At 44.1% G+C, this 24,844-nt stretch overlaps 1 protein-coding gene across 1 annotated transcript in view; it reads right to left on the bottom strand.

Moving 5' to 3' along the window:
- The window catches only part of DMD (dystrophin), a 1,907,270-nt gene that overhangs the window by 251,718 nt on the left and 1,630,708 nt on the right, over positions 1-24,844 (bottom strand). Inside the window, exon 59 of the mRNA XM_084843968.1 lies at positions 16,967-17,113. Within this exon, the coding sequence (XP_084700094.1) occupies positions 16,967-17,113 (147 nt within the window). The remainder of the gene's footprint in view (positions 1-16,966; positions 17,114-24,844) is intronic.

The following is a 24,844-nucleotide window of genomic DNA, read 5'->3' as shown; positions in this document are numbered from 1 at the left end:
TAGGTCGTCCAGGTGAGCCTCCCATCCCATCAAGCTGGCATCTCTTGTGATGACTATCCGAACTAGACTTGCCAGGCTGACTCCTGAGGACAGCCTGTGGGGGGTCAGCCACCATGTCCAAGACTCTTGAAAGGCTTGCAGAAGGGATAGCTGTAGGCGGGACCTGTTCGCAATAGCCTCTTGTTATGGGAGCAAAAGGCTCTGTAGCTGCCGGCTGTGTAGGCGTGACCAAACCACCAGGTCTTGCCAAAGCACCCGAAGACCCATCAGAAGGGCCAGAGACTGTAGATCCACCTGCGTAGTTCCCTGAAGTGCACAAATGGCCAGAAGGATACTGCGCTGCCATTCCTTGGTGAGAAACATCCAGAAGCGTTTGCTGTCTAGAATCACTTCCAAATGTTCTAGGGACTGCACTGGAACCAAGGAGCTTTTCTCCTGATTCACCACAAATCTATGGCTGCTGAGACATTCCAATGTTGCTTGGACATCCTCCATCCCTTTCTCCCAAGAGGGAGACTTGATGAGGATTTCGTCCAGGTAGGGGTATAGGTAGATACCCCTCATCCTTAGATGGGCCACAAGGGCCACCAAAATTTTGGTTAAAACTCTGGGGGCTGATGTCAGACTGAATGGCTTTGCCCTGTACTGGAAATGTCTGCCTCCTTAGGTGAACCTCAGGAACCAGTGACGGCAGGATCAGATGGGCACATGCAGATACGGCTCTGAGAGATCCAGAGAGCCTAGGAAGTCTCACTGCAAAATAGCTGTCAAAATGGATTTGAGGGTCTCCATCTTAAATTGCTTGTGAAAGAGGAATCTGTTTAGCCATTTTAGGTCCAGCTCTGACCTTCCAGTTCCATTTGAGAACCAAGAAAAGAATAGTGTAGACCCTGGAGCACCTCTGGCCCAGAGGAACTGGCTCTATTGTCCCAATGTCCAGGAGATGAGTAATCTCCCTCAGCAGAGCCTGATGTTTGGAGGGATTGTTAGACCTTGGGGAGGCCAGAAACCTGTCCCGGGGTGAAAGGCAAACTCCAGAGTATATCCCAGGGACATCATCTCCCCGGCACTGGATGTCGTCGTTTCCCAGACCAAAGCAAAGTTGAGGAGACAGCCCCCAATTTTCTGGAATGGGATCCTGGTGTCATGCACAGGGAGATTTCTTGGCCATCTTGGGAAAGTTGGATGAGACTCCACTTCCAGAACAGGACTGGCGAAAACCCCTGCTGGAGGCTCTTGAGCGAAACCACTTGCCACAATGAAGGGTGGAAGAACGAAAGGGCTGCCAGGACTTGGCCTTCTTGTCATTCTTCTTGGATGCGGGTAGAGCCTTTGTTTTATCCTTAGTTTCAATAAATACCCTTTTTAGGGGTCACCAAACAGTTTAGAACTGGAGAAAACATAGCCCGCCACTCTAGCCTGAGAACCAGGATCAACTTCCCACATTCTCAGCTAGAGATTCCTAATAGCCACATTAGCTGCCATGGTCCTGGATTCCAGCTGGGTAACATCAAGTGATGAATCAGCCATCAAGGCTGCATAAAGGGGAATCTTTTTGTGCCTATCCTTGACAACTTTAGAGGCACCTTCCAGGCCAGCCAGCTGCTCTGACCAGAGATAAAGATCCCTGGCAAAGAAAGAATTGGTGACTGAGGCCCTGAAGGCTGTTGCTGATGCCTTGAAAACCCTGGTGCAATTTGGATTCCACCCTTTTATCGCAGGGGTCACTGGGGCCTCCCTTCCCCTCTACAGGAATGACTGAAGAGGAGACCAGAACAGCCATGGGGGCATCCACCATGGGCACCTTGAGTGTTTCTATAACCTCCTCAGGCAAGGAATAAAGCCTGTTTTCCACCCAGAGAGAGGCCTTGCTCTTGTCCTGTTTGGTCCATTCAGCCCTCCAGATTCTATCCATAAGCCCAGGAAAGGGCACAGAGAGTGGTTTAGGAGGGCCCTGAGGAATGATAGCCTTAACCCCCTGTGGCACAGGCTCAGTGGGTGTGCCTAACTGTAGCATGCAAATGGCTTTGATAAGAAGTGTGGTAAACACTTCCAATGGAAAACACCTCTCTTGATTATATGAAGCAGACTCCATGTCTTCCCCACAATGTTCTCCCTCCTCTCCCGCCTCAGATCCAACAGACACTTCAGAGTAATCAGAGGACAGGGAAAGGAGGCTCCTACTCAGGTGCTTGGACTGTTCAGCAAGTTCTTTTCTCCCTTGGGGTAGGGAGGGGTGGCCACCTGCTGGATCCCTTCGCTTGCTCTTCTTCTTTGCAAGTTCCTCCTCCTCCAAGCAGGAAGCCGGGGAGGAAGATCCCCTAGAAGAGCTACAGGAAGAAGATGGAGAAGGGGAAGGAGATCTGTATCTCCTCTTCCCCTTCTTATGGCCTGATCCGCCCCAGGATGAATGGTGCCTTTTCTTTTTCTCTTTATGAGATTTATGCCCTCCCAAGCAGGACAAGGAGCAGCTAGGCCTACCATCTGCCCATCGGTGTGGCACAAGCCCTGTGACACTTGTGTCACAATCTGCTTCATCGAAGCAAAGAAATTGGGATGGGCCTGGTCCCCACCAAGTCTGGCACTGAGGGGGAGGGGTGGCAGACTCACCCTTGTGGGACCCCTCCATGGGCCTGATGATTGCTGTGAGGAAGCATCAGATGTGCACTCCTCCAGCAATGCGGTCACCTCTTCTCTCTCCCCCAACTCTTTCCTTGTTGATGCAGTGTTGTGCCATGTCCTAGCCAAACCCTGGTTAGGGGCTAACAAGATGTTGGCAGGGAGGTGAGGGAAGGTGGTGGCGGTGGAGAGAGCTTGCGTCCCTGTTCCCTTGCAAGAGGTGTGAGGTGCTGCTCTTTTAGGTCCTCTTCATGCTACTCGAGGGAATCTAGGGCACTGTAAAGACTCTCAGGCTAAGAGTGAGGCAGAGCTGGGCAGAGATAAGCATCAGTGAGCCTTCCCCAGGGGAGAATCTGGCAGCCTTGCTTACTCTCGGGTAAGAGAGTACAGGCAGGCTGGAGCTGTTGAGGTGCTCTGTGCATCTGTTGCAAGGAGAGGACGCAATTGCCTGGCTGCTTCCCATTTAGGGAATGCATAGGTGAGGTGGCATTGACCCAGGTGCTCTGCATGCTGCTGCTGCTGTGAGCAAGACAAGGGGCCATGTGCTTCCCAGTTAGGTAGCGTGTGGGCAAGGCAGCTGCTGTGAGAGAGATGAAGGGCCCAGCTGCTTCTGGGTTAGGGACTGCATGAGTGAGGCGACATTTGCTTCTGCTGCTGCTGTGAGGGAGATGAGGAGCCTAGCTCCTTCCCGGTTAGAGAGAGTGCAGGTGGGGTGGAGGCATCACTGGCAGTTTCCTCAATGCAAAAAGGTAGGGAGGGCACAGGGCGAGGGCAATCCCCAGCACTCCAACACACCCCTTTCAGTGGCCAGCTGGTGTTGGAAGGCCCTCTCCTCATGCAGTCCTCTAATGTAGCCAAACCACCCCCAAACCCTAACTAGCAAGCAGGAGAGGGAGGGGTGGGAGAGGAATTGGAAGGAGAAGACAGCCCCCCGCCCCTGAAATAACAATGTTAAAAAACCCGTAGTAACCTATGGCTGCGAGAGCTGGACCATAAGGAAGGCTGAGCGAAGGAAGATAGATGCTTTTGAACTGCGGTGTTGGAGGAAAATTCTGAGAGTGCCTTGGACTGCAAGAAGATCAAACCAGTCCATACTCCAGGAAATAAAGCCAGACTGCTCACTTGAGGGAATGATATTAAAGGCAAAACTGAAGTACTTTGGCCACATCATGAGAAGACAGGATATCCTGCAGAAGATGCTGATGCTAGGGAAAGTGGAAGGCAAAAGGAAGAGGGGCCGACCAAGGGCAAGATGGATGGATGATATAATGGAGGTAACAGACTCGCCCTTGGGGAGCTGGGGGTGGCGACGGCCGACAGGAAGCTCTGGCATGGGCTGGTCCATGAAGTCACGAAGAGTCGGAAACAACTGAACGAATAAACAACAAAAAATAAATAAAAGGAAAACTCTATCTAGCTGAGCTTGCAGAGCTCAGCGTCGACCCTCTTCAGTCAATGCAAGGCAGGGCTGGTCTGGGCAGGCTGGGTAGCCCCCTCCCCCACGCTTCCAGAGAGGACTGTTAGAATTGACCCTGCCTGTTATCCAGTGGCAGGGGCTAACTCGAAGGTCATGGAATGCCCTCCAGTAGATACAAGAGAACAGGAAGTTGTGCTAGAACAGCAACTACACAACAGTGCCATCTAGTGGCTGTAAAATGAAAAATGTAGAACTTGCTGATAAAAGAACTCCCTGGGGGAACAAACCAGAAGTGCGTAGAAAGGGCCAAGCTTAATCCCACAAAAAAATCCAGAAGCAGAAGCCCTGGTAAAGTTGCAGGATAAGAAGTCTCTGTCTAGAAAAGCCCTTAGCTTAAGCTGACTTGCAGAAATTGAGAGAAAGGACTAAATAAAAAAGAAGGCCTACAGACTAAGCAGCTGGCAGTACTAACTTGGAGGACTAGAGGGAAGGCTGATTTAATAGTCATGGCCTGTCTTGGGGCCTTGGAGTTGGCAGGTTGTACCACTCATTGCCACTGAGCAGCAGGCAGAGAATGGAGAGGGCCTGTTCACTCATTGTTTGCTACCACAGAAGCTTCTAATCATGATCATGGCAAACAGTTAGAAGCCTCTGCACAGGCACAGCACAAACAATCTGGTCAGGCTAATCCTATATCCATGTGTCTAGCTCCTCCCTTTCCTCCTCGTTCACTGGAAGAACCACAGCAGTGCCATCAGAATCTGCCCCTCACCCCAACTCTGACTATGACTGAATTTAATGCATCTCTGATGCTGAATTAATGTGCTGTGGAAACAACAGTAATACTAGTAGCAGCAACAGGGGGAAAAATGGTAAATGATCAGACACTTTATGCTGGGATCTTTTGTCCCAGAAAACTCAGTATACACTTACTATCTTAGAAGAAGTTTTACTTCCAAAAGTTGGAACTGGAAAACTAATGACAATCCTGGGAGGCATCTTTTTTTCTTTTTCTTTTAAAGCTTTTATGCGCTTACTCAGACATTGGCTGTGTTCTTACTTAATTTGATCCTAAGGGAATGACAGTGTGAAGTAAGTTGTAATTCACAGAACTTCCACCACTAAAAGCTTGTCTCCAATGGATGCAGCACTCTACCTGGCACAATCTCCCTCTGGAGACTCAAAGCAAGGGGAGGGAGGGGGCACAGTACAGACTTTCACTTAATCAGAAAGAAAAATACTGGAAGAAGACAGTAAGTTGTTACTGAAATTTCAAAGGAAAAAAAAAGAGTTAATTTTAATAACTCCCCCACCCCGTCCCTCTGATTATGAATAAGAGCAACAAGACTGCTTTAAAAATGTGCCTTTCTTTTTCTTCAAATAACAGCTCTATGCATCATATGACAAACCACTTTTGAAATTTGGAGGAAATTAAAAAACACTTTATGATGATGCATATGACTTTTCAAAGAATAAAAAGTCATACTTGGTAAGCATAAGCTCTTATGTGTGCCCAAAGGAGTTCTTATTGATTGCAGCCCCTGCTGGCAACATATTTTTCTCTTGAAGCACACCAGCTTCTACTAAACTTTCCAGCAGTAGAATCAAACAAAACCAAGGAACTGATAGCTCTTCCAGGTGATCAATTTATCAAGGAATATCACATTTTCCTAGCACTTCTTCTCTCAGAAAGCACATCCATTTAACTTACACATGTACATATTCACAGTATTTCTTAATCCTTTTGGAATGGCAGTTAGCAAAGTTGTAACTAGGACTAGCAGTTGTGGCTGGGTCTGAAAATCTTGGCCAATAAATGATATTATTCCCTTAGTATTTATGGCTAATGTTTACTTTTTAAAGACTTTTAATTTATTCATATAAATAAACCAACTTTGTTGTTTTTTCAGATTTGATTGATCTCTTACATTTGTACCTTACTCCAAGGATGGTACAACAACCATCCTAGGCTGAGAGAGAGGGTGGAACTAATGTTATAGCTGATGTGTGACTGCTGCCACTGAAAACAAAAGTCCTGTGATTTCTCCTCCTCTCCCCTCTATAATATTTAGTGATATAAAATGTGTGATAATGTCTCACACTGTGACATCACACATCACTTTTCTGGCTGCTGCTTGTGGACGTAGTTCACCACGTGATTATGTAATATGATGCATTTTGTATCTTAAGATGTTACCTAGAAAAGAGAGAGAATGAAACATGGGGTTTCTCTGTCGGGCAGCAGCCCTACAGATATCGTGTTTAGTTTATAGTAATTTGCCCCACACCAAGTGAGTTGCACAGCTAAGTGCAGATTTTAAAGCAGGTTTCCCTGGTCCGAGTCCAACACTTTATTCTCCATCACACCAGTTCAGTGTTTAAAGCTGATATCCAGTGATTCTGAGATCTATACCCATTAAGCTTAAAATGAAAAACTCTGAGGCTGCATCTGGTTAATTGAAACTGCATAATAATACCAATACATGCGCAATGCACATATTTTAGTGTACTGCACAGCATTTACTCCTCTGGGGTTTTGTGACTAAAAACAGACATTGGTTGAATCCAAAGATTCCCTTCCTCTGATGGAAGAAGTTTTTCTGTCAAAAGACAAGGGTTGCTTCCAGACGGACAGCTCCTAGCACTAGCAGTCAAAAGACTCTGCAGTTATTCCATCTTTCCTTCCTTTTTCTGTAGTAAGAAAAAAGGAAGAAGCAGGGGTGGGAAAACATGGGAGGGTTACGAATGGAAGATTATGATGTCTGGACATCCTGTAAAATTCTGTGAACGGCAGGGGGACTGCACAACAAAGACCTCGCCTGAAAGCACCGAAACTCTTGGAGGAAGATAACCTTTAGATCCAACTCACTGTGTACGTTAGGGCGCACAAAGCTAGGTGAAGAAAAAAACATGTCATGACTGTGTTTCGGCTCAGAAGTTACACTTTTAGAAAAGTTTCTCATTAAATTCTAATAGAAAACAACCTTTTATAGAGGTTTCTCATTTAATTCTAATAGAAAACAATAAATGTTGAAGTAATCTATCTTTACTTATTTACCCAAATGACATTCTTTTCTTATACGGTTATAGAAAAAAGCCCTCAGCAATGCAGCCCTTATAGTATTTTAAACGAAAAAATACTATCGTTACAGTGCCACAAACCTTGACAGAAAATAGAATGCTGTTAATTATGAATATATCAACTAAATTAGTTACGTGAGATGGATATGCAATTAAATCACTGTTAACTGAGAACTGGAAATGCAGCTGTACACAGCTTAAGGATGAATCAGGGAGCAACACAGATGTGTATAAAATATGATTCTGTTATAGCAGGTGCCAAATAAGCTCTCCAGACCATTTTTACTTTGTGCCATTGAAGGGGAATTTAAAGTTATAGGCAGCAAGGCTAGCGTTAGCAGGGAGGCAATATAGGCTCACTTGGTGCGCCTGAATGTCAGCAGTTCTCCAGCTTTCGAAAAAGAAAAAAATAATAGAAACAACAACAACAGCAGCCTGCTACTTCTGTGGGTGTCCAAAGCAGGGGGAGGGGGAATCTTTAGCAAGTCTCCTTGAGACTGATGTACAGTGTCTGCAAGCTGCTGCGTTGAAGTGTGAATCAGCAAGGCATTAACAACATAGCCTCAAAAGAGGATGGCTTCAAATTTGTGGATGACTCCCTCTTTAGATCAACAAACCACACAGTAGGAGTGGGAACTATTATGAAAAATCATGTTTCCTGGTGGTTAAAAATATGTTTACCTGTTACAGGTTGTGGGCAGACAAAAAGGAAGTGCTTCTTCACACAGTGCATAATTAACTTATGGAATTCATTTGGCTGGATTCAGTCCAAGTTAGTTGAACCAAGTTCCCCTTGAAATAAATGGACCTTAAACCATGACTAACTTGTCCCATGATTTCAATAGGACCTAAGTTCAATGAAGTTGGTCTGGAGGATCCAACCATTATCACAGATGTAGTGATGATCACTATTCAAGATTAGAAAGTTCATAGAGGATGGAGCTATCAGTGTTGTTAGCCATGACAGCTTTATGGAACCTCCATATTGAGAGGCAGTAGAATTCTGCTTACCAGATGTTGGGGACAAAAACAACAGAGGATGGCCATCACCATAATGATCTGCTTATGAGCTTCCCAGGTACATTTGGCTGGTTGGTTTTTTAAACAGAATACTAGACTAGATGAACGGTTGCTCTGATGCTGAAAAGTAACACTTTTTATGTTCTGTACTTTAGTTTGTTGGGATTTAATTCTCTTCCACAAGATTAAGCTTGTGAGATACTGTGCTGGGTTCCTGTTCTACCGATAAAGGGGACTGAGAGGAATCATATTGTCTAGATTATACTGAAGAAGATTATGCAAATTTTTATGATGCAAAAGTTCACTTCTATGTATAATGCTTTTGTCTTTCAGGCTGAGAACTGGAAGTGAAACCAGGAGGAGCAGAAAATATGCACTGAATCAGACAAAGAAAACAGCATTGGAAAATAGAATGTAATTTAATAGAATTTGGTGTTAAGGCAAGCCCCTTGTTTTTCAAAAGCAAATAAAATAGTTAGAGGATATGGCATGTCCCACCTTCCCTGCTGCACCCCCTTTCTCTGCATACGTTTTGCACAAGGAAATCTATTGTAGTTTACCCAAACAACTGGTCTACAAATACTCTTCCAGCTATTAAAAACACAAAAGACTCTTTATTAACCTTAGGCAAAATCTAACACAGAACTCATACAACAGGACTTTCCACCATCTCTCTTCCCTGATGCAGTCCCCATACCCCCAAATCTTCACAATAAGGTCCCCCAACCCTCTGGACCAGATTTTGAGAGTGCACTGCACAGGAGCTTCAGAGGGGAGGGGGAATCACCTGTTTCTGCTGATGGAAGCTGTTCTGTCAGTGGGATGAATTAACTGAATACCACCCATTGTACTTGGGTAAACCAAAGTCACACTTCAGCTTTCAGTTACGATTAGGGATAGAGATGTCAGAGAATTCCGTGACGGATCTTGGTGAGGCCGAATGCCAGTGCATTCGGCCCCCCGAAATCCATCATGGAACGAAGCCCCTGCCCCCCAACCCACGAAAGGCATGCAGGATGAAGTCCCCGCTGCCCCCAACCCACAAAAGGGGCGCAAAACGGAGCACTTACCTGCTCCCGTCCACACTGCTTTGCGAATGGCGGCCGTCCTGTGGCCGCCATTCGCTTCCTCTTCATAGCCGTGATAGCCTACGTAAATACTTATGTAGCCTATCACGGCTAACGCAGGGACACCATTTGCGTTCCTGCAGAGGCTGTGATAGGCTACGTAAGTATTTACATAGCCTATCATGGCAGGGGGGGAAAAAAATGGTGGCGGCTACCGCCATTTGTGTACACTGAGTTTTTCCCCCCTGCTCATTTTAGTCCGTCTCGAATTTCTCCAGCATCCCTAGTATACGATCTGTACCCAACAGTGCCCAGTTTGGCTATTTGTCTGGGATGCAATGATACTGACTAGAATTATAATGTTTGTATGACCTAGTACGAGTATTTGACCCATTACCACATAGACGCTGCATGTAAGATTTCTGTCAATTTTTACTTCTAAGCTACTTTTGGGATAACTGTTAATACACACACCCTGTGCTTCACCTGCATCATTCAGTGCCCAAATTGTTGGAAGCAGATTTTAATCCATCCTTTCCAATAGCCATCTAGTTAGGCATAATATAAAAAAGAGCAGTTGAAAAACAGAATACAAAAAGGACACTATTTGCCACTGCTCAAATATCAAAAAGCAGCTAGAAGTGGAATTTCTCCTGCAAGTTTCACACATCGCTAAAAACCCCATGCAGATTTCCACATGGAAGATGCCCAATAGAGCCGAATATTAAGCTCACAGAACAGAGACATGGTGCTAACCGTAGAGGCCAAGCTACATAATCAATTCATTCTCTGATAGCCCATTCAGGAACCATGAAAACTGTAGCACTGGCAGTCACTCTTATTCTCAAGGAATACACAAGAGCAATTCTTAACTACTGCAACTAAAAGAGAAATTCAGGTTCTAAGAAAGATCAAAATCTCCCTCTACTGGGAAGATGAGACTTGCTTTTAATAATATAGATGATGGTTGTTGTTGTTGTTATTATTTACATTTATATACCGCCCCATAGCCAAAGGTCTCTGGGTGGTTTACAAAAGTTTAAACATTAAAATACAATATAGAAAGTGTAAAACCCATTTACATAAAAGCATACGGACAATATATACAGACAACATATATCTAAGAATAACTTTGACCTAAAACCATTTCTTTAAAAATCCAACAATACAACAATACAGCTTAAAACAACACAGCTTAAAAACAGTGTACAAAAATCAGAAACAGGAACAAGAGTTCTAAAAAGGGAAGGCTAGCTGGAATAATAGTGTCTTTGTTGTTGTTTATTCATTCAGTCGCTTCCGACTCTTCGTGACTTCATGGACCAGCCCACACCAGAGCTTCCTGTCAGCCGACGCCACCCCCAGCTCCCCCAAGGTCGAGTTCATCACCTCCAGAATATCATCCATCCATCTTACCCTTGGTCGGCCCCTCTTCCTTTAGCCTTCCACTTTCCCTAGCATCAGCATCTTCTGCAGGGTATCTTGTCTTCTCATGATGTGGCCAAAGTACTTCAGTTTTGCCTTTAATATCATTCCCTCAAGTGAGCAGTCTGGCTTTATTTCCTGGAGTATGGACTGGTTTGATCTTCTTGCAGTCCAAGGCACTCTCAGAATTTTCTTCCAACACCACAGTTCAAATAGAGTCTTTAATGCCTGCTTAAAAACCTTCAAAGAGGTAAGCAGGCACATTTCAACCGGCAGGCCATTCCATAACTGAGGGGTGGCAAAGCAAAAGGTCCTCTTGCGTGTGGCTGCCAATCTCACATTAGGCAGCTGTAGCAGATAGCCCTCAGAGGACCTTAGGTGGTGGACTGGGACGTAGGGGAGAAGACGCTCCCTAAGGTACCTTGGACCTAGACCATGTAAGGCTTTAAAGGTAAGAACCAGCACTTTATATTTTGCTCAGAAACAAATTGGCAGCCAGTGTAAAGGTTTCAAAACCGGTGTAATATGGTTTCTACAGGACGTCCCACAGACAACCTGGCTGCCATATTTTGTACCAGTTGAAGTTTCCGAACTAAATATACAGGCAGCCCTAAGTACAGCACATTACAGATATCAAGCCCAGAGATTACCAGCGTGTGCACCACTGTTACCACATGTTCCAGGAATGGGCGTATCATCCAAAATTGATAACAGGCACTTCTCACCATTGCCTCCACCTGGGGTGCCAGGAGCAGGGTTGGGTCAAGAAGCACCCCCAAGCTACAAACTTGCTCCTTCAGGGGGAGTGCAACCCCATCCAGAACTGGTTGACATACCTCAGTACCTGAATTAGGACCCTTCATGATGAGCACCTCTATTTTGCTTGAATTTAACTTCAGCTTTTTCTCCCTTATCTAGCTCATTACTGACTTCAGGCAGTCATTCAGAGGAGTTATACCTTCCTTGGATAAGGATGTTAAAGAGAAATAGATTTGGGTGTCATCAGCATACTGATCACTCAGCCCCAAACCTCCTGATGATCTCCTCCCAGCGGTTTCAGGTAGATATTAAACAGCATCAGGGATAGAATGGAGCCCTGTGGGACTCCTCATAATAGTTCCTTTTTCGAGGAACAACTATCCCTGAGCGACACCATCTGGAATAATCCTGAGAGAAAGGAGTGGAACCACTGGAGAGCAGTACCCCCAACCCCAAACTCTCAGGTGATCCAGAAGGATACCATAGTTGATGGTACTGAATGCCGCTGAGAGATCCAAAAGAATCAACAGGGGTACTCTCCCTATCGAGTCCCAGGTGAAGATCATCCACCAAGGCGACCATGGCAGTCTCAACTTCATATCCTGCTCTGAAGTCAGTTTGAAATGGGTCCAGGTAATCAGTTTCATCTAAGACTGCTTGGACATGAATGGACACCACCTTCTTGATTACCTTGCCCCCAAATGGTAAATTACTTACTCTCCTATAATTATTGAAGTCTAGGGGATCAAGGGAAGCCTTCTTCAGAAGCGGTCTAACAATTGCTTGTTTCAGAAAATTACCTTCCCTTAGGGAGGCATTAATAATATTCAGCAAAAATTGCTTTACCATCTCCGCTCCCTGGACTACAAGCCAGGATGGGCAAGGATCGAGAGGGCAAGTTGTCTTTTTGACCAAACCAAGCAGCTTGTCCACATCATCAGGAGTCACAAGCTGAAAATGATCCAGTTTAATCATGCAAGCAAAGTTGCTGGACACCCCACTGTTGATTTCTGTCCCCATGACAGCGTCCAAGTCGGCTCGCATCCAAGTGATTTTATCCAGGAAAACTCATTAAAGGTGTCACAGTGAGCTACTGAAGGCTCTAAGATCGGATTCAGTGTGAGGGCAGCCTGACTCAGCTCCCTAACCACCCTGAACAGCTCAGCTGGGCATGAGTTTGCGGATGCAATACGTGTAGAGTAGAAAGCTCTCTTCGCTGCATGTATTGCCACCTCATAGGTCTTCAAATGATCCCTGTGGCACATCCTGTCATATTTAGGGTTGGCGGAAAATTTCTACCCGAAACTGCGGGGGGCCGAGCGCCAACGTGTTCGGCCCCCCAAACAAGTTTCGGGGAGAAATTCTCCGCCCCCCCCCCAGGACGGGACTTACCTTTCCCGAATGTCCCTCCCGGCGGCGGGTCCCGGCGGCGGTTCGTCGGGTCTTCGTCAGGCTGCCGCCGCCGCCGCCATTCCAATAAAACTAAAAAAAAACCAAACACCCCCGTGATAGGCTACGTGACGATTAACGTAGCCTATCATGGCTAGATTTGCAAAGTCAGCCGTGATAGGCTACGTAAATCGTCACGTAGCCTATCACGGGGGCATTTTTTTGTTTTTACTTTTTATTTCGCGGCCGGGCGAGGCGAGGCGCCTCCTCCCCGGCCTGAATTTCGGCCGGGCGAGGCGGGAAGCCTCCCCCCCGGCCTGAATTTCGGCCGGGCGAGGCGGGAAGCCTCCCCCCGGCCTGAACTTCGGGGGGAGAGCAGCGAAGCACATCCCCCCCACCGCGAAAAGCTGCGAGACCAGGTAAGTGACTTTCGTGCACCCCTAGTCATATTCAAGTTGACTTTTCTGCCACCAGTGCTGTAGTTGTCGTCCTTGCCGCTTCAGCTCCCTCAGTTCTTCTGTAAACCATGGGGCTTATTTAGAAGCGGGTAGGAGAGGACGTCTAGGAGCGACCGTGTCAATAACCCTGGTCAAATCTTCATTCCACACATAGACCAGGGTGGCACCAGCCTAGAAACCCCTCCAAGGCATTTTGGAATTGCAATGGATCCATCAGCCTTCAGGGGTGGACCATCTTAATTGTTTCTCCACCCCTGCGGAGGCGGGTAGTAGCTGTGATACCAGCCCTGACAAGACAGTTATCCGTCCATGACAACATGGAGACAGATAAAACCTCTACCCACGGATCATTCTCCTGACTGGAGCAGAAGATCAAATCGAGTGTGTGACCAGCTTCATGTGTTGCCCCTTGACCACCTGGGACAGGCCCATGGTTGTCATGGTCGCCATGAACTCCTGAGCTGCACCTGGCAAGCTGGACCTGTCCATACAGGACCACTTATCTCCCCTAGACAAGTCTCCGTAATGTATACCAGGTTAGCCTTTTCATCCAAGAGTAAATCATGGATGGTTCCGATCTTAGTCCGGACTGACCTGGCATTGCAAAGGAGCAGGCAAAGATTCTGCGGGTGGCTTGGCCTGCTCCCCAAGGTACCTGGGCTGACAGGGCAACCAGAAGACAGGATAGGCGCAAAATACCTGCCCTCCCTTCTCCTATGTGTTTTTGCTCTTCCAGCACCATACCTCTCATGCCCCCTACCACTGTTATTACCTCCCCTATACACACAGTTTGTCTCAGAAAAGACGTCAAACTCAGCAACATTTCAGCAGAATAAAACACAGTCAAGCCCAACATCCCGTCTCTCACCTGGAATGCACACCTAACACTCCCCTCCCATCTCTCACCCGGGGGGAGGGGGGTTACCATTCAATACCAGCAGGCTGTCACCTTGATGTATAAAATCACTTCCTTCTCACCTTCAGTACTTAATCTATAAAATAATAAACAGCCTAACTGGAAAACAAACAAAACACATTCAAAGGCCACCCCCCCACAACCTCCAGACAACCCCAGAAATCCACTCCCCTCACTTCCCACAACGGTAAGAGAAAGAAGGGAAACAAAGAGAGAGGAAAGAGAGAGGAAAGAAAAATCAAGGGATATGGCCCTCACCTTGCTGCCCCCCTGAAGTGGCTCCCCCCAAAGTTCCCCCGCCCACGTTAGCTTCCCTTCAGGCTTCCTGGAGGGACAGCCAATGGTTGGATGCAAAACACTCCCCAGGCAACTGGGTCCTCAGCTGTTTCAGGGAGCCAGAAATAATGAGCTCTTCCCAAGGCCAGACAGGCTGCTGCAGCAGTGGTGAAGGAGCAGGGAGTTCACACTGGCCAGAAAAAAGCGACTCCCACCTGCTCCTCAGATGATTCCCCTGCTGCTACAGTTCTTGCTTAGCTGGGATGTTGCTGATAGATGTTTTGCTTCATGATGAATAAGACCCTTTTTAGCTTTTTATACTTTAAAAAATTACAGTGGCTACAAATTGGAGGAGGATGATTCTGGACTCATATATGGAAAACACTGTGTCAGCTGCTTGATTCAAAATAGAGAGATGCTATTATTCAACAGAGTTTAATAAACCAACTAGCAAATTATGTGCAACTTAAGAAAAAATAATGTTGTTAAGCAATAACTTTATCTCACAAACATACATTTTCACTTGGGATATAGAAACTTTATTTGGCAGAAAAGTAGCCTCTTTTATACATGCTAATAATGTGAAGCATAATGCTTCAGAACTTACCCTGATCCACTTTGCTCTTTCAGCTATCTGTAGTACATGTATGCTTAAACTGAAATATACAATTTCCTGTAATCCAGCCAGCAAAGCTACCCAAAATAACCTCTAGGTCCCTCATCCCTTGTTGCGGGAATCTAATTCTAAGCACAAAAAACCCTAACATTCACAGAGGCACCTGTCAAGCCTGTGTGAATGCACTTTCCCATTCACACTGAGAGACAGATGAACATCTACATGGATCACGTTGTAGGGAAGTTGAAGAATTTGCACTGCACTATTTGGATATATGTATCTACATTCACATGCACATGTGTCATAGTGGATTCATGGTGACACTTGCAAATATTGGTCAGCTTACCCGAGTGCACAGTATCCCCAGGCACACACAATGTGGGTTGTCATATGTTTCCTTTTGCCCACACACTGCAGCATCCAGTGTATGTTTACATGCAAGGAACATATGCTCCACATTTAATGCATAAAACACAGCTTCACAGGCAGACCAGCTTTCTGGACTGGGATTTTTGTATGTCATTTGAGCAATCGAGATGCACATACGCCTTTATTTGATCTTTGTTTATTGTATAATATATGTAACAGTATTTAGCGCATATGTTCATTTATAATCAAGTTTGTATATAGCAGTCTTCCCCAACTGGTGCCCTCCAGATGTTTTGGATGTCATCTCCCACCTGCTCTAGCTACTGTTGTGAATGAATAGGAATGCTGGGAGTTATAGCCCAAAACTTCTGGAGCGCACCAGGCTGCGATAGGCTGATATATAGATACTACACACAGTGTCCTAGAAATACATGGCATTAAAGCTCTGTATATGGTCTAATTTATGCTTTCTTTCTTTTTTACTCAAAATTGTAATATTTTTTTTCTATTTGAGTTTGATCTTCTCTTTATTTTATATGGAAAACTTAATTATCCTGTAAAAGCAAAACCACCTTTTTATGAGCTTAATAGCTTGATCAAACTCTGCAAGTGGCCACAATGAACATAATACTTTGTAATTTTGAATTTTATTCTACAGATGTGATCTTAATGCATGCACTGAAGAAGGAATCATTAAACTGCTTGTAAAGGATAGTGTTTAAAATTAATGTTCCTAGGAATTGTTTAAAAGAGAACAGAAAACGAACTTGAGTGGTGAAAGCAGAATCAAAGTTCAGTCTTCCACCACGTAATCAAGTATCTTCAAAGGAGGGAGTGGGAAGTTAAAGGATTTTGAGAAGGAAAGGAAGCATACAAAAATTACAGTTTAGTCCTCTTATCAAAAGCAATGGCCTGGAGCAAACTGAGGATGTGCAGTAGCCACCAGTTCCCTCCTCCCTCTGTTCCATAAATAGATGCTCAGTGCTAAGTATCCAAGGGGGGCTACATGCATGCAGCAATTTGCTGGTGGATGTGTCTCAGGAACTGAATGGAAACACCTGTTTCTGTTCAAGGTTTCCAACCCAATTAATGATATCCATGTGGAAGCTTATATCAAATTCTTACCAATTTCCATCTGCTCCAAGCAGCTGTACATACTCGGCATTTAAAACACGAGTGAAGCATACTGTATTGCTAAAAATGTGTGACTGCTTATTATTTTCAGAGAATGTGATTTTTAAATCATTTTCTTATCCAAGTCAAGACATGTTTAGATCACTAGCTAAAAACACTTTTGAAACTGCACACCTAGGAATACATTACACACTCTACTTACATTAAAAGGTTATAATTCTTAAGAGAGCACAGTTCAGATGTTCAGACACATATAAAAACATGCAGACAGTCTTTATTATTCTTAAAATAAATCACCCATATTTTTATTGGGAGTGGGGTCCATTTCTTTCTTGCTTTGCCTTATGAGGATTAAAAACAAGCAAAAATCTTATCATCACCACCAACTGAATTTCAGGTTTTTAAGTTATAGAATATTACCTGCAGAAGTTTCCATCTTCCATTCAAGTCTTCGAGGCGGTTGAGAGTATATGGGGAAAGCTGTATCTCAGATGAGGTAAACTGATGAGCCAGGTCATTAATGCTGTTCACATTCTCTTTAAGAGGTGCAATTTCTGCTCGGTAAACCTGTGTAAAGAAACAAAATGTAAGTAATAGCACTGTAGGTGGAATAAGCTCTTATTATAACTAACAAAAGTAGAAATCCCATGGCTTGTGCGAACTAACAGCAGACCATAGGACTATTTTCAGGGTTTCCAGCACCACTGCGCCATGACACTGTGTTGCCTTGCTTTTATACTAGGAGCCTGGTATGAACCTCTATGCAAGACCAGCAGTAGTTGCTGATGTTGCTGCAGCTACAGCAGTTGCCTTGGAAGACCAAGAAAAGTTCCAAGGCTAAGAAATTATGGAGAGAGCATTTCAAAGATAGAAACACGAGGCTGCCCATGGTTTCCAGCGGTAAGAGCTGTGTGAATGACTTAGTCCCAGCACATGGTTCAAGAAGTGATGGGAAAACTTACGCCAAATGAATTCATTATTTCCTCAGAAAATAACAAATTCCACCAAGTGCTGCACTCAATATGCCAACAAATTTGGAACACTCAACAGTGGCCACAAGACTGGAAAAGGTCAGTTTACATTCCAATTCCAAAGAAGGGCAATGCCAAAGAGTGTTCAAACTACCGTACAATTGCGCTCATTTCACATGCCAGCAAGGTGATGCTCGAAATCCTACAAGCTAGGCTTCAGCAGTATGTGAACCGAGAACTACCAGAAGTACAAGCTGGGTTTCAAAGAGGCAGAGGAACTAGAGATCAAATTGCCAACATTCGCTGGATCACGGAGAAAGCAAGAGAATTCCAGAAAAACGTCTAGCACCATAAGCATCCACTGGTAGTGGCTGAGTCAAGTGGCGCAGGCTAGTCTCAAGCGACCTTGTTACACTTTGTTTATAGTATAAGGAAATTAATTTTTGCAACATAGAAATGAAAAAGTGATAGCATCCCAACAGATCCAAACAAATAGGAAGATTTGTGTAGACTTTGAAAAGTGAGGCTGGTTCTCTAGGCACCTTTTTTTGTAACAGTAGCGAAGATGCTATTTATATACGTAGGGTGTTAGGGTGGATCAGAGGAACAGTGAACAAATGTATTTGGCGGGAAGCAACACAAACTATCACATCAAACAGCAGGCTGTAACAGTTATCCAGAAGTAGACCTACTGGTAAGTGTCTCTAGCTGCTATTTCAAGTGGAAAGGAAGCACATCTACTTGTGAATGAATGCCACAATCTGTTATTTCAAGCAGCAGGCTAGAGCACCTACACACTCAAGCAGATAAATTCACAATTGAAGTTCCCCAGACTAGTGTATCAAGTGGCAGACTGGACTAAAGACCCTGATGCTGGAAAAGATTGAAGGCAAAAGGAGAAGGGGATGGCAGAGGATGAGATGGCTAGATAGCATCACCGATGCAATGACTATGAACTTGAGCACACTCCGGGAGAGAGTGGAGGACAGAAAGGCCTGGCGTGCTATGGTCCATGGGGTCACGAACAGTCGGACATGACTTAACAACTGAACAACAACAACAATCTTAGATGAGAAGTCTCCTTGAATTTGAGATCTCATTGTGTGTATACAAGTTTTTGTGCTCACACAATATCAGACCGCATCTTGGGAGTTGTAGTTTGGAATTGCATAATGCTTCATGACTTCATGCATCACCATGTTATGTAGCCCTTCCTGATTGGTTGTTTCCATGTGGCCTTTCTTTACTCGCCATAGCTAATTGGTATATGTATACAACCTACGTGACTGTTTCTACAAACATGATTGCTTTGTGGAAAGAAAGAGTTCAAATGCCAACCTTTCCCTAAAGGGTTAAAGTGGCATCATCATATTTCCTTCAGAAAGAAAACTGTTAAACCAACAAACTCAGTACATGAGCAGAAATGCTGTTGTTTAGATGCAGACTGCACATGCTCCAAAGCTTGCAAGGTATTCCAAAATTAATAACGAATTCGTAAGACAATGATCTAAGCTCGCTACAAAGGTGAGCATTACGAACACATGTGAATTTTGACAAATGAGCCGACTAATTATGAAATTTGGCAGCATCATTAGTTTTAAATGGGAGGCAAGTGGAACAGATATGTAAAAACATTTATGAAAAAGAAACAGACAACTTCAGAGGACAACGCAATTCAGCCACATAAATTAAAATCTAGTGAAATATTTTGTCAGTGTCCTTTTAAAGCTGGCTACAGAGATAAAAGGCAATATATTCTGAAATAATACTAGGCTTGGCTTATAGACTTAAAAAGATTTTGAATAATTTGATTTTGTATATTAATTTTCTTTCATTAGAACAGCTACAGATTTCATTTTCCACTTGTATTTGCAGAGGTGAAATGGGTTTTCCACTGGCCTAAGCTCTGTATTTCCTCCCTACTTTTGATATCTGTAACAGTAAAACTTGGCTCCTCTTTTGTTGACCAAACACAAAAGAGAAATGGTGCGGAATAAGTGTAGTCACATCATACAGATGGTTTTTTAAACTGCTTGTATGCTAAACATTGATTAATATGATTAACACTAAACATAAAACTGCCAAGAAACTTTGAAAGAGGCCCCAAAGAAACATACTGATATACACTCCCTCCTTCTGAGCAATGGAAAGTTCTAGGAGCAGAGCTAACAGGGTTTAGTTTCCTTGGATGAGAGAGTGCTGGAGGTGTCTTTGTAACCTTTGCTTTATTTACAAGTACACAAGCAGAGAATAAGTTGAGATAAACAAAACACCTACAGCATTTAACAGACCCTTATCTCTGGGTTCAACCTACCAACTAACTCCAGCTAACAACCCTCCAACTAGCTCCAGCTAGAAATGTTCTCTCTTCCCTGGCCCTCTTCATTCAAAACTTCAAACCGTGCTCTCTCTCTCTGAGGCACACACGCACACACACCCATGTGCATGCACACACTGAACTTGCATGGTACTGGTCTGAACTGCAACCCTGCAGGAAACTTGCACAGACATTAAAAGGAGCATGTATGCTCATCTGGAAATCAGTTGGGCCCTTGCTTCCACATGTTTGACCATTCACAACTGATGCAAGCTATGTGTATCTTGTACATGTACCTAAGTACAAAATGTCAAGTGAGAAGTACCTCTAAGTTTCATTTGAAATTAGATGTTGCAATCTTCTTTGAGTTATAGGCCAACAGAACTTTGGCTTTGCAGGGGCTACAATTCAGATATGTGCTAGATCCTTCCCATGACCCAGTTCCATGTAAACCATGTAAACACCCATCAGTCCTACCCAGCATAGACAATTGTGAGAGATCACGGGATTTGTAGGCCAAAACATCTGGAGGGCCACAAACTGCCCACCCCGATGTAGACCATCACGTATAGAAATTATACTGTGAATGTACTCTCAGTGCCTCCTTTTGAAGCATACCTGAATGAATCACTAAGATATTTTATTTTTCTTCTAATCTCCTTTATTTTCTTATAATGGTATAGAATAAGTTAATTATTTTACAATTTTAAAATAATTATGGTCCCCCCCCCCCAGTTTACAATTGCATTACAGTGATGACATCCCTAGTCTCCAGTGTCAGAAAATCTGTCAGGAATGGCGGCTGGCTATATATAATGAGACAGGGAGTGGGGGTGGATAAGATAATGTCTGATAATTTCTTCTAGTTATAAAATCCAATTTATACTTAAGCATATGAACCCTTTCCTCTTCATAAATCAAATTACATTTACTTACAAAATGTTCTTGATCAAGTACACACAACTTCAAAAATAAGTAAAAAGTTGACATAGACCGAAGTGAAACTGAGATACTCCTGAAACAGAGTGACAGGCATGTGAAAGAAATGCAATTACATTTTTAACCTAAAGTTCCTTCTCCAATAGAGTTCTCCACTTCTCTCTCTCTCTCTGAAATCTATTGGAAGATGATACATTGTAAATATTACCTTATTTATTTTATTTTACCCAGGGCCCAAGCATGGGGGAGGGGGATGTATACTTTATCAGGGCCTGCAGATCCACCTGGCCCAACCATGCTGCAGCCCCATTTTCATATGAGAAACAACTGAGGTGGCTAATGTAACTGCACTGTCTGCTAAATTAACTGCTAATGCTATTCTTGGCTGGTTCAGGTGGGAAGGTTAGAGGCGCCCTTGCTTGACTAATATAAAACCAACTTATTGCCCCAGCTTTTATATGGGGCCCCTGTGTAGGTTCATTCAGATATTGTGGCCCTGGAATCAAAACACCATACATTTCTGACTAGAGTCCTAGGTGTTCCTAGATCCACCCAAGGCAATTGTCTGAAAGAAGACAGCCGGTTGTTCAGTGGGAACTTTAACCCAGAAGGCAGCTATTTATTTCTGGCTTAAAATATTTTTTCAACAGACCTTTCCTCTCATTTTACTGGCATCTGAACACATGGGGGCAGAATCATGGGGTACCAAAATGTGTGAAATCATCAATTCTAAACTGAGTTTTTCAGTGGACTCTTTGACTGCAAGGGGCTATGATGGTGCCTGTCTGGAAGTCTTAAGATGTTTAATTGAAACTGGCTGCCAGACTACTACTGTGCTATTCCAACATAGCGTATAAAGATTTTACAGGTGTTCTAGGGAAATTGCCCTCATATTTGTCTTTTATCTACTCATATGGTTTTAGATGGCTCTTAATTAAATGCAGATTAAACCCCCTGCAGTTAATGGAGGTTAAGGGATGCTACAGTGGCCAAAAAAGGGTGAACAGGCATTATCCAATTGGATGCCAGAAGGTAGAGGACTTGGTTCATTTCCTTTTGGAATGCTCATTTTATTTAGATTTGGGGACTCAGTGCACAACAATAAATATATGAACAAATAGAGCCCCATCTTGCATAAAAGATGGCAGCTCGCATGGTGGAGTGGGCAGCTGCGGCACGCTCCTGAATAGCTTGCCAAGCCCTCCAGGGGCTCATGCGGGTGAGCAGCAGCGGCGGCAGCTTGAGGGCCCACTGAGCACGAACTCCAGTAAGTCTGTCCATCCCAGAAGTCTGGCTGCAGTGTTCTGGACCAGCTGAAGTTTCAGAACACTTTCCAAAGGCAGTCGCCACATAGACCATGTTACAATAGTTCAAGTGGGAGGTAAAGAAAGCATGTGTCACCATGACCAGATCAGACATCTCCAGGAATGGGCACAGTTGGTGCACTAGCCTCAGCTAGGGATGGCAGAGAATTCCGCCATGGACTCTAATGAAGCCGGATTCTAAAGAATTTGGCCCCCTGGAGTCTGTGGTGAAACGGACCACTCACCTCTGCCACCCCGCGAAGCTTCTGCCGGCCGGATCCTACCTGCCACCGACCAATTCCGGGTCGTCCGCTGCTGTTCGCTGCCATCTGGTGCCGGTCTGCAGACGCAAATGGCGTCCGGCGTAGCGGATGCCATTTGTGTCCCTGCTCTTTACCGTGATAGGCTATGTAAAGATTTACGTAGCCTATCATGGCAAAGAGCAGGGACGCAAATGGCGTCCACTACGCCGGACACCATTTGCATCTGCAGACTAGCACCGGAGGGAAGTCCGGCAGCGGACAGACCTGGCTGGCAGCTCCACAGACTCGCCATGGAGCGGAGCTGGCCAGGAAGGATTCTGGGGGGAGGAATGGATCGCCTCCCCCCCCGCGGACTGAGGTGAGTGAGGTTCATACATCCCTAGCCTCAGCTGCGCTAGCCACTGCTGAAACCTGGATATCCAGGTTCAGGGCTGCATCCAGGAGTAAACCCAAACTGCGAACCTGCATCTTCAAGGGGAGTGTAGCCCCACCCAGCGCAGATTGAACACCTATTCCCTGGTCTGCCTTTTGATGAATCAGGAACACCTCTATCTTGTCTGGATTAAGCTTCTATTTGTTCTCCTTCATCCAGTCCACTACCAGCATCAGACATTGATCTAAAACTGGAACAGCTTCTTTGATTTAGATGGAGAGAAATGAGTTGGGTGTCATTTCATCAGCATACTGATGGCACTGAACCTCAAACTCCAGACAATCTATCTCAGTGGTTTCATGTATATGTTAAATAGCATGGGGGACAAGAAGGAACTCTGAAGGACACCAAAGGCCAATGGCCAGAATAGGCCTATTATGCTCTATACCTTGCACCTTAGATTTTATGAACAGTTCATATGGGAACATGCTAAATTAACTTCCTTGGAATAAATATTAAGATCTGAATAAACCAACAGGAGTGGACAGTGAACAATGTGAAAGATAGTTTGGTTTTTTGTTTGTTTGCTCTTGATGCATGAGCCTGTTTTTTCCAAATCTGAAAATAAATGTCTTGGGCTATACTGAAAAAACTAGTAAATAAGCTTTATTCAATAAGAATAGGCTCATTGTATGCTTTCCCAGCTTCAGGGACTTTCCCCTATGAAATCACCAACTCCAGTTGCAGCAAATAACAGTAGCTGCTCAATTTATTTTTTCTGTTTCTTAGCCCTTCTTTCCTCTAGCTACATGTGCATCAGCTTGATAACAAGTCAAAGGCAGCATTCAGATACCATATACAATCAAGTCTTATTGTAACCATTTTTCCACCTGTATTAATTAAATTGTAGGGTTATCCCCTACATGGAACTTTGAAAATACCGTTTGGAGAGTGGTCAGTATTGCATACTCAATTCCTCCCCCAAAATTATTGTTTTTCTATATACAGAACAGTAAAATAAACTCGTGCCTTCAAACTTCAGTGCCTTCAATAACATTATATTGTTCTACTTTTCTGTTGGCGTTTGTTGTTGTGTACTTCGTAACTGATTTATTTTATTTGGTATTGTGTTCTTGTCAAGAAAGTGTCAATTGTGCTGCACCACAGAATGCTTAGACCTTGATTCAAATGTGCAGAATTTGGGATCTATCTAACATTAACGATTTTCAAAATAGTACTTTAGAACAGAGTTGCCCTGGAAGGCAGGCTTGTTTTCCAGTGTTCCTGCTATCTTTTTCCTAGATTAGGCACAGCAGAGTCAGAGATCCAAAACAGAAGCTAACAACAACAGTGGCAAGTGCTACATACATAGAAAACCAAATTTTAGGTGACCTTCATTATATATCTTTTGCTGCTGTTAAACGAAGCACACAAAATCTTTAAACACTGACTATATCAAAGACAGTAACCAAAGTTTCTCAATTATGAATTCCCTAAATGCATTTTAAAAATGGGGGATGCTGCTACTTCCTTCCAACTTGAAATCTATTTCAAAATTTTGTCTCTGCATTCTGTAAAAGGAGCCTGAGGTTGTGCAGAGACCATAAAAGATGAAGGCATCTGCCTTTTCCTGAAGTCCCTGTCCTGATCACAGCAGAAGATTCAACTGAAATCCTTGTTCAAAAACCTTCTGGAGTGAATGGGCTCAAAAAAATGAATTGCACACAGTCTACTCTGTGAATGTGCTCTTTCTTCAAGCAGATATGAATGACTGGCCTTTTAAAGTTAATTATCCTTTTTTGCATCTCATGTTTGTTTTACAGCTGAAAGCTTTTCAGTGACTCCACTGAGGCTGTGTGTGTGTGTTTTCAAGGCACCTAAACAGCTCTTTAGGCAGCAACACTGTCTAATACTAGTTGACCATATACAGATTTGCTATTTGCTTACATTTGTTATTATTGCAACCATGGCATAATTGCAATACATTAGGGATCCCCAACCTTTTTGTACCCATAGGCACATTTGGGAATTTGAGAAACTGCTGTAGTGAGTTGGCTAATAAGCAAAAAAGTGGACTTAACAGAGCTCTTGGATACTGGTAGTAGATCTGTGTAATTTAGCTTAACCAGCA

The sequence above is a fragment of the Heloderma suspectum genome, chromosome 3, assembly GCF_057233095.1.
Source record: "Heloderma suspectum isolate Gila_16-S chromosome 3, 16-S_ref, whole genome shotgun sequence".
NCBI lineage: Eukaryota > Metazoa > Chordata > Lepidosauria > Squamata > Helodermatidae > Heloderma > Heloderma suspectum.
The sequence above is the reverse complement of the archived record's forward strand: the minus strand, read 5'-3'. Positions and strand labels throughout refer to the sequence as shown.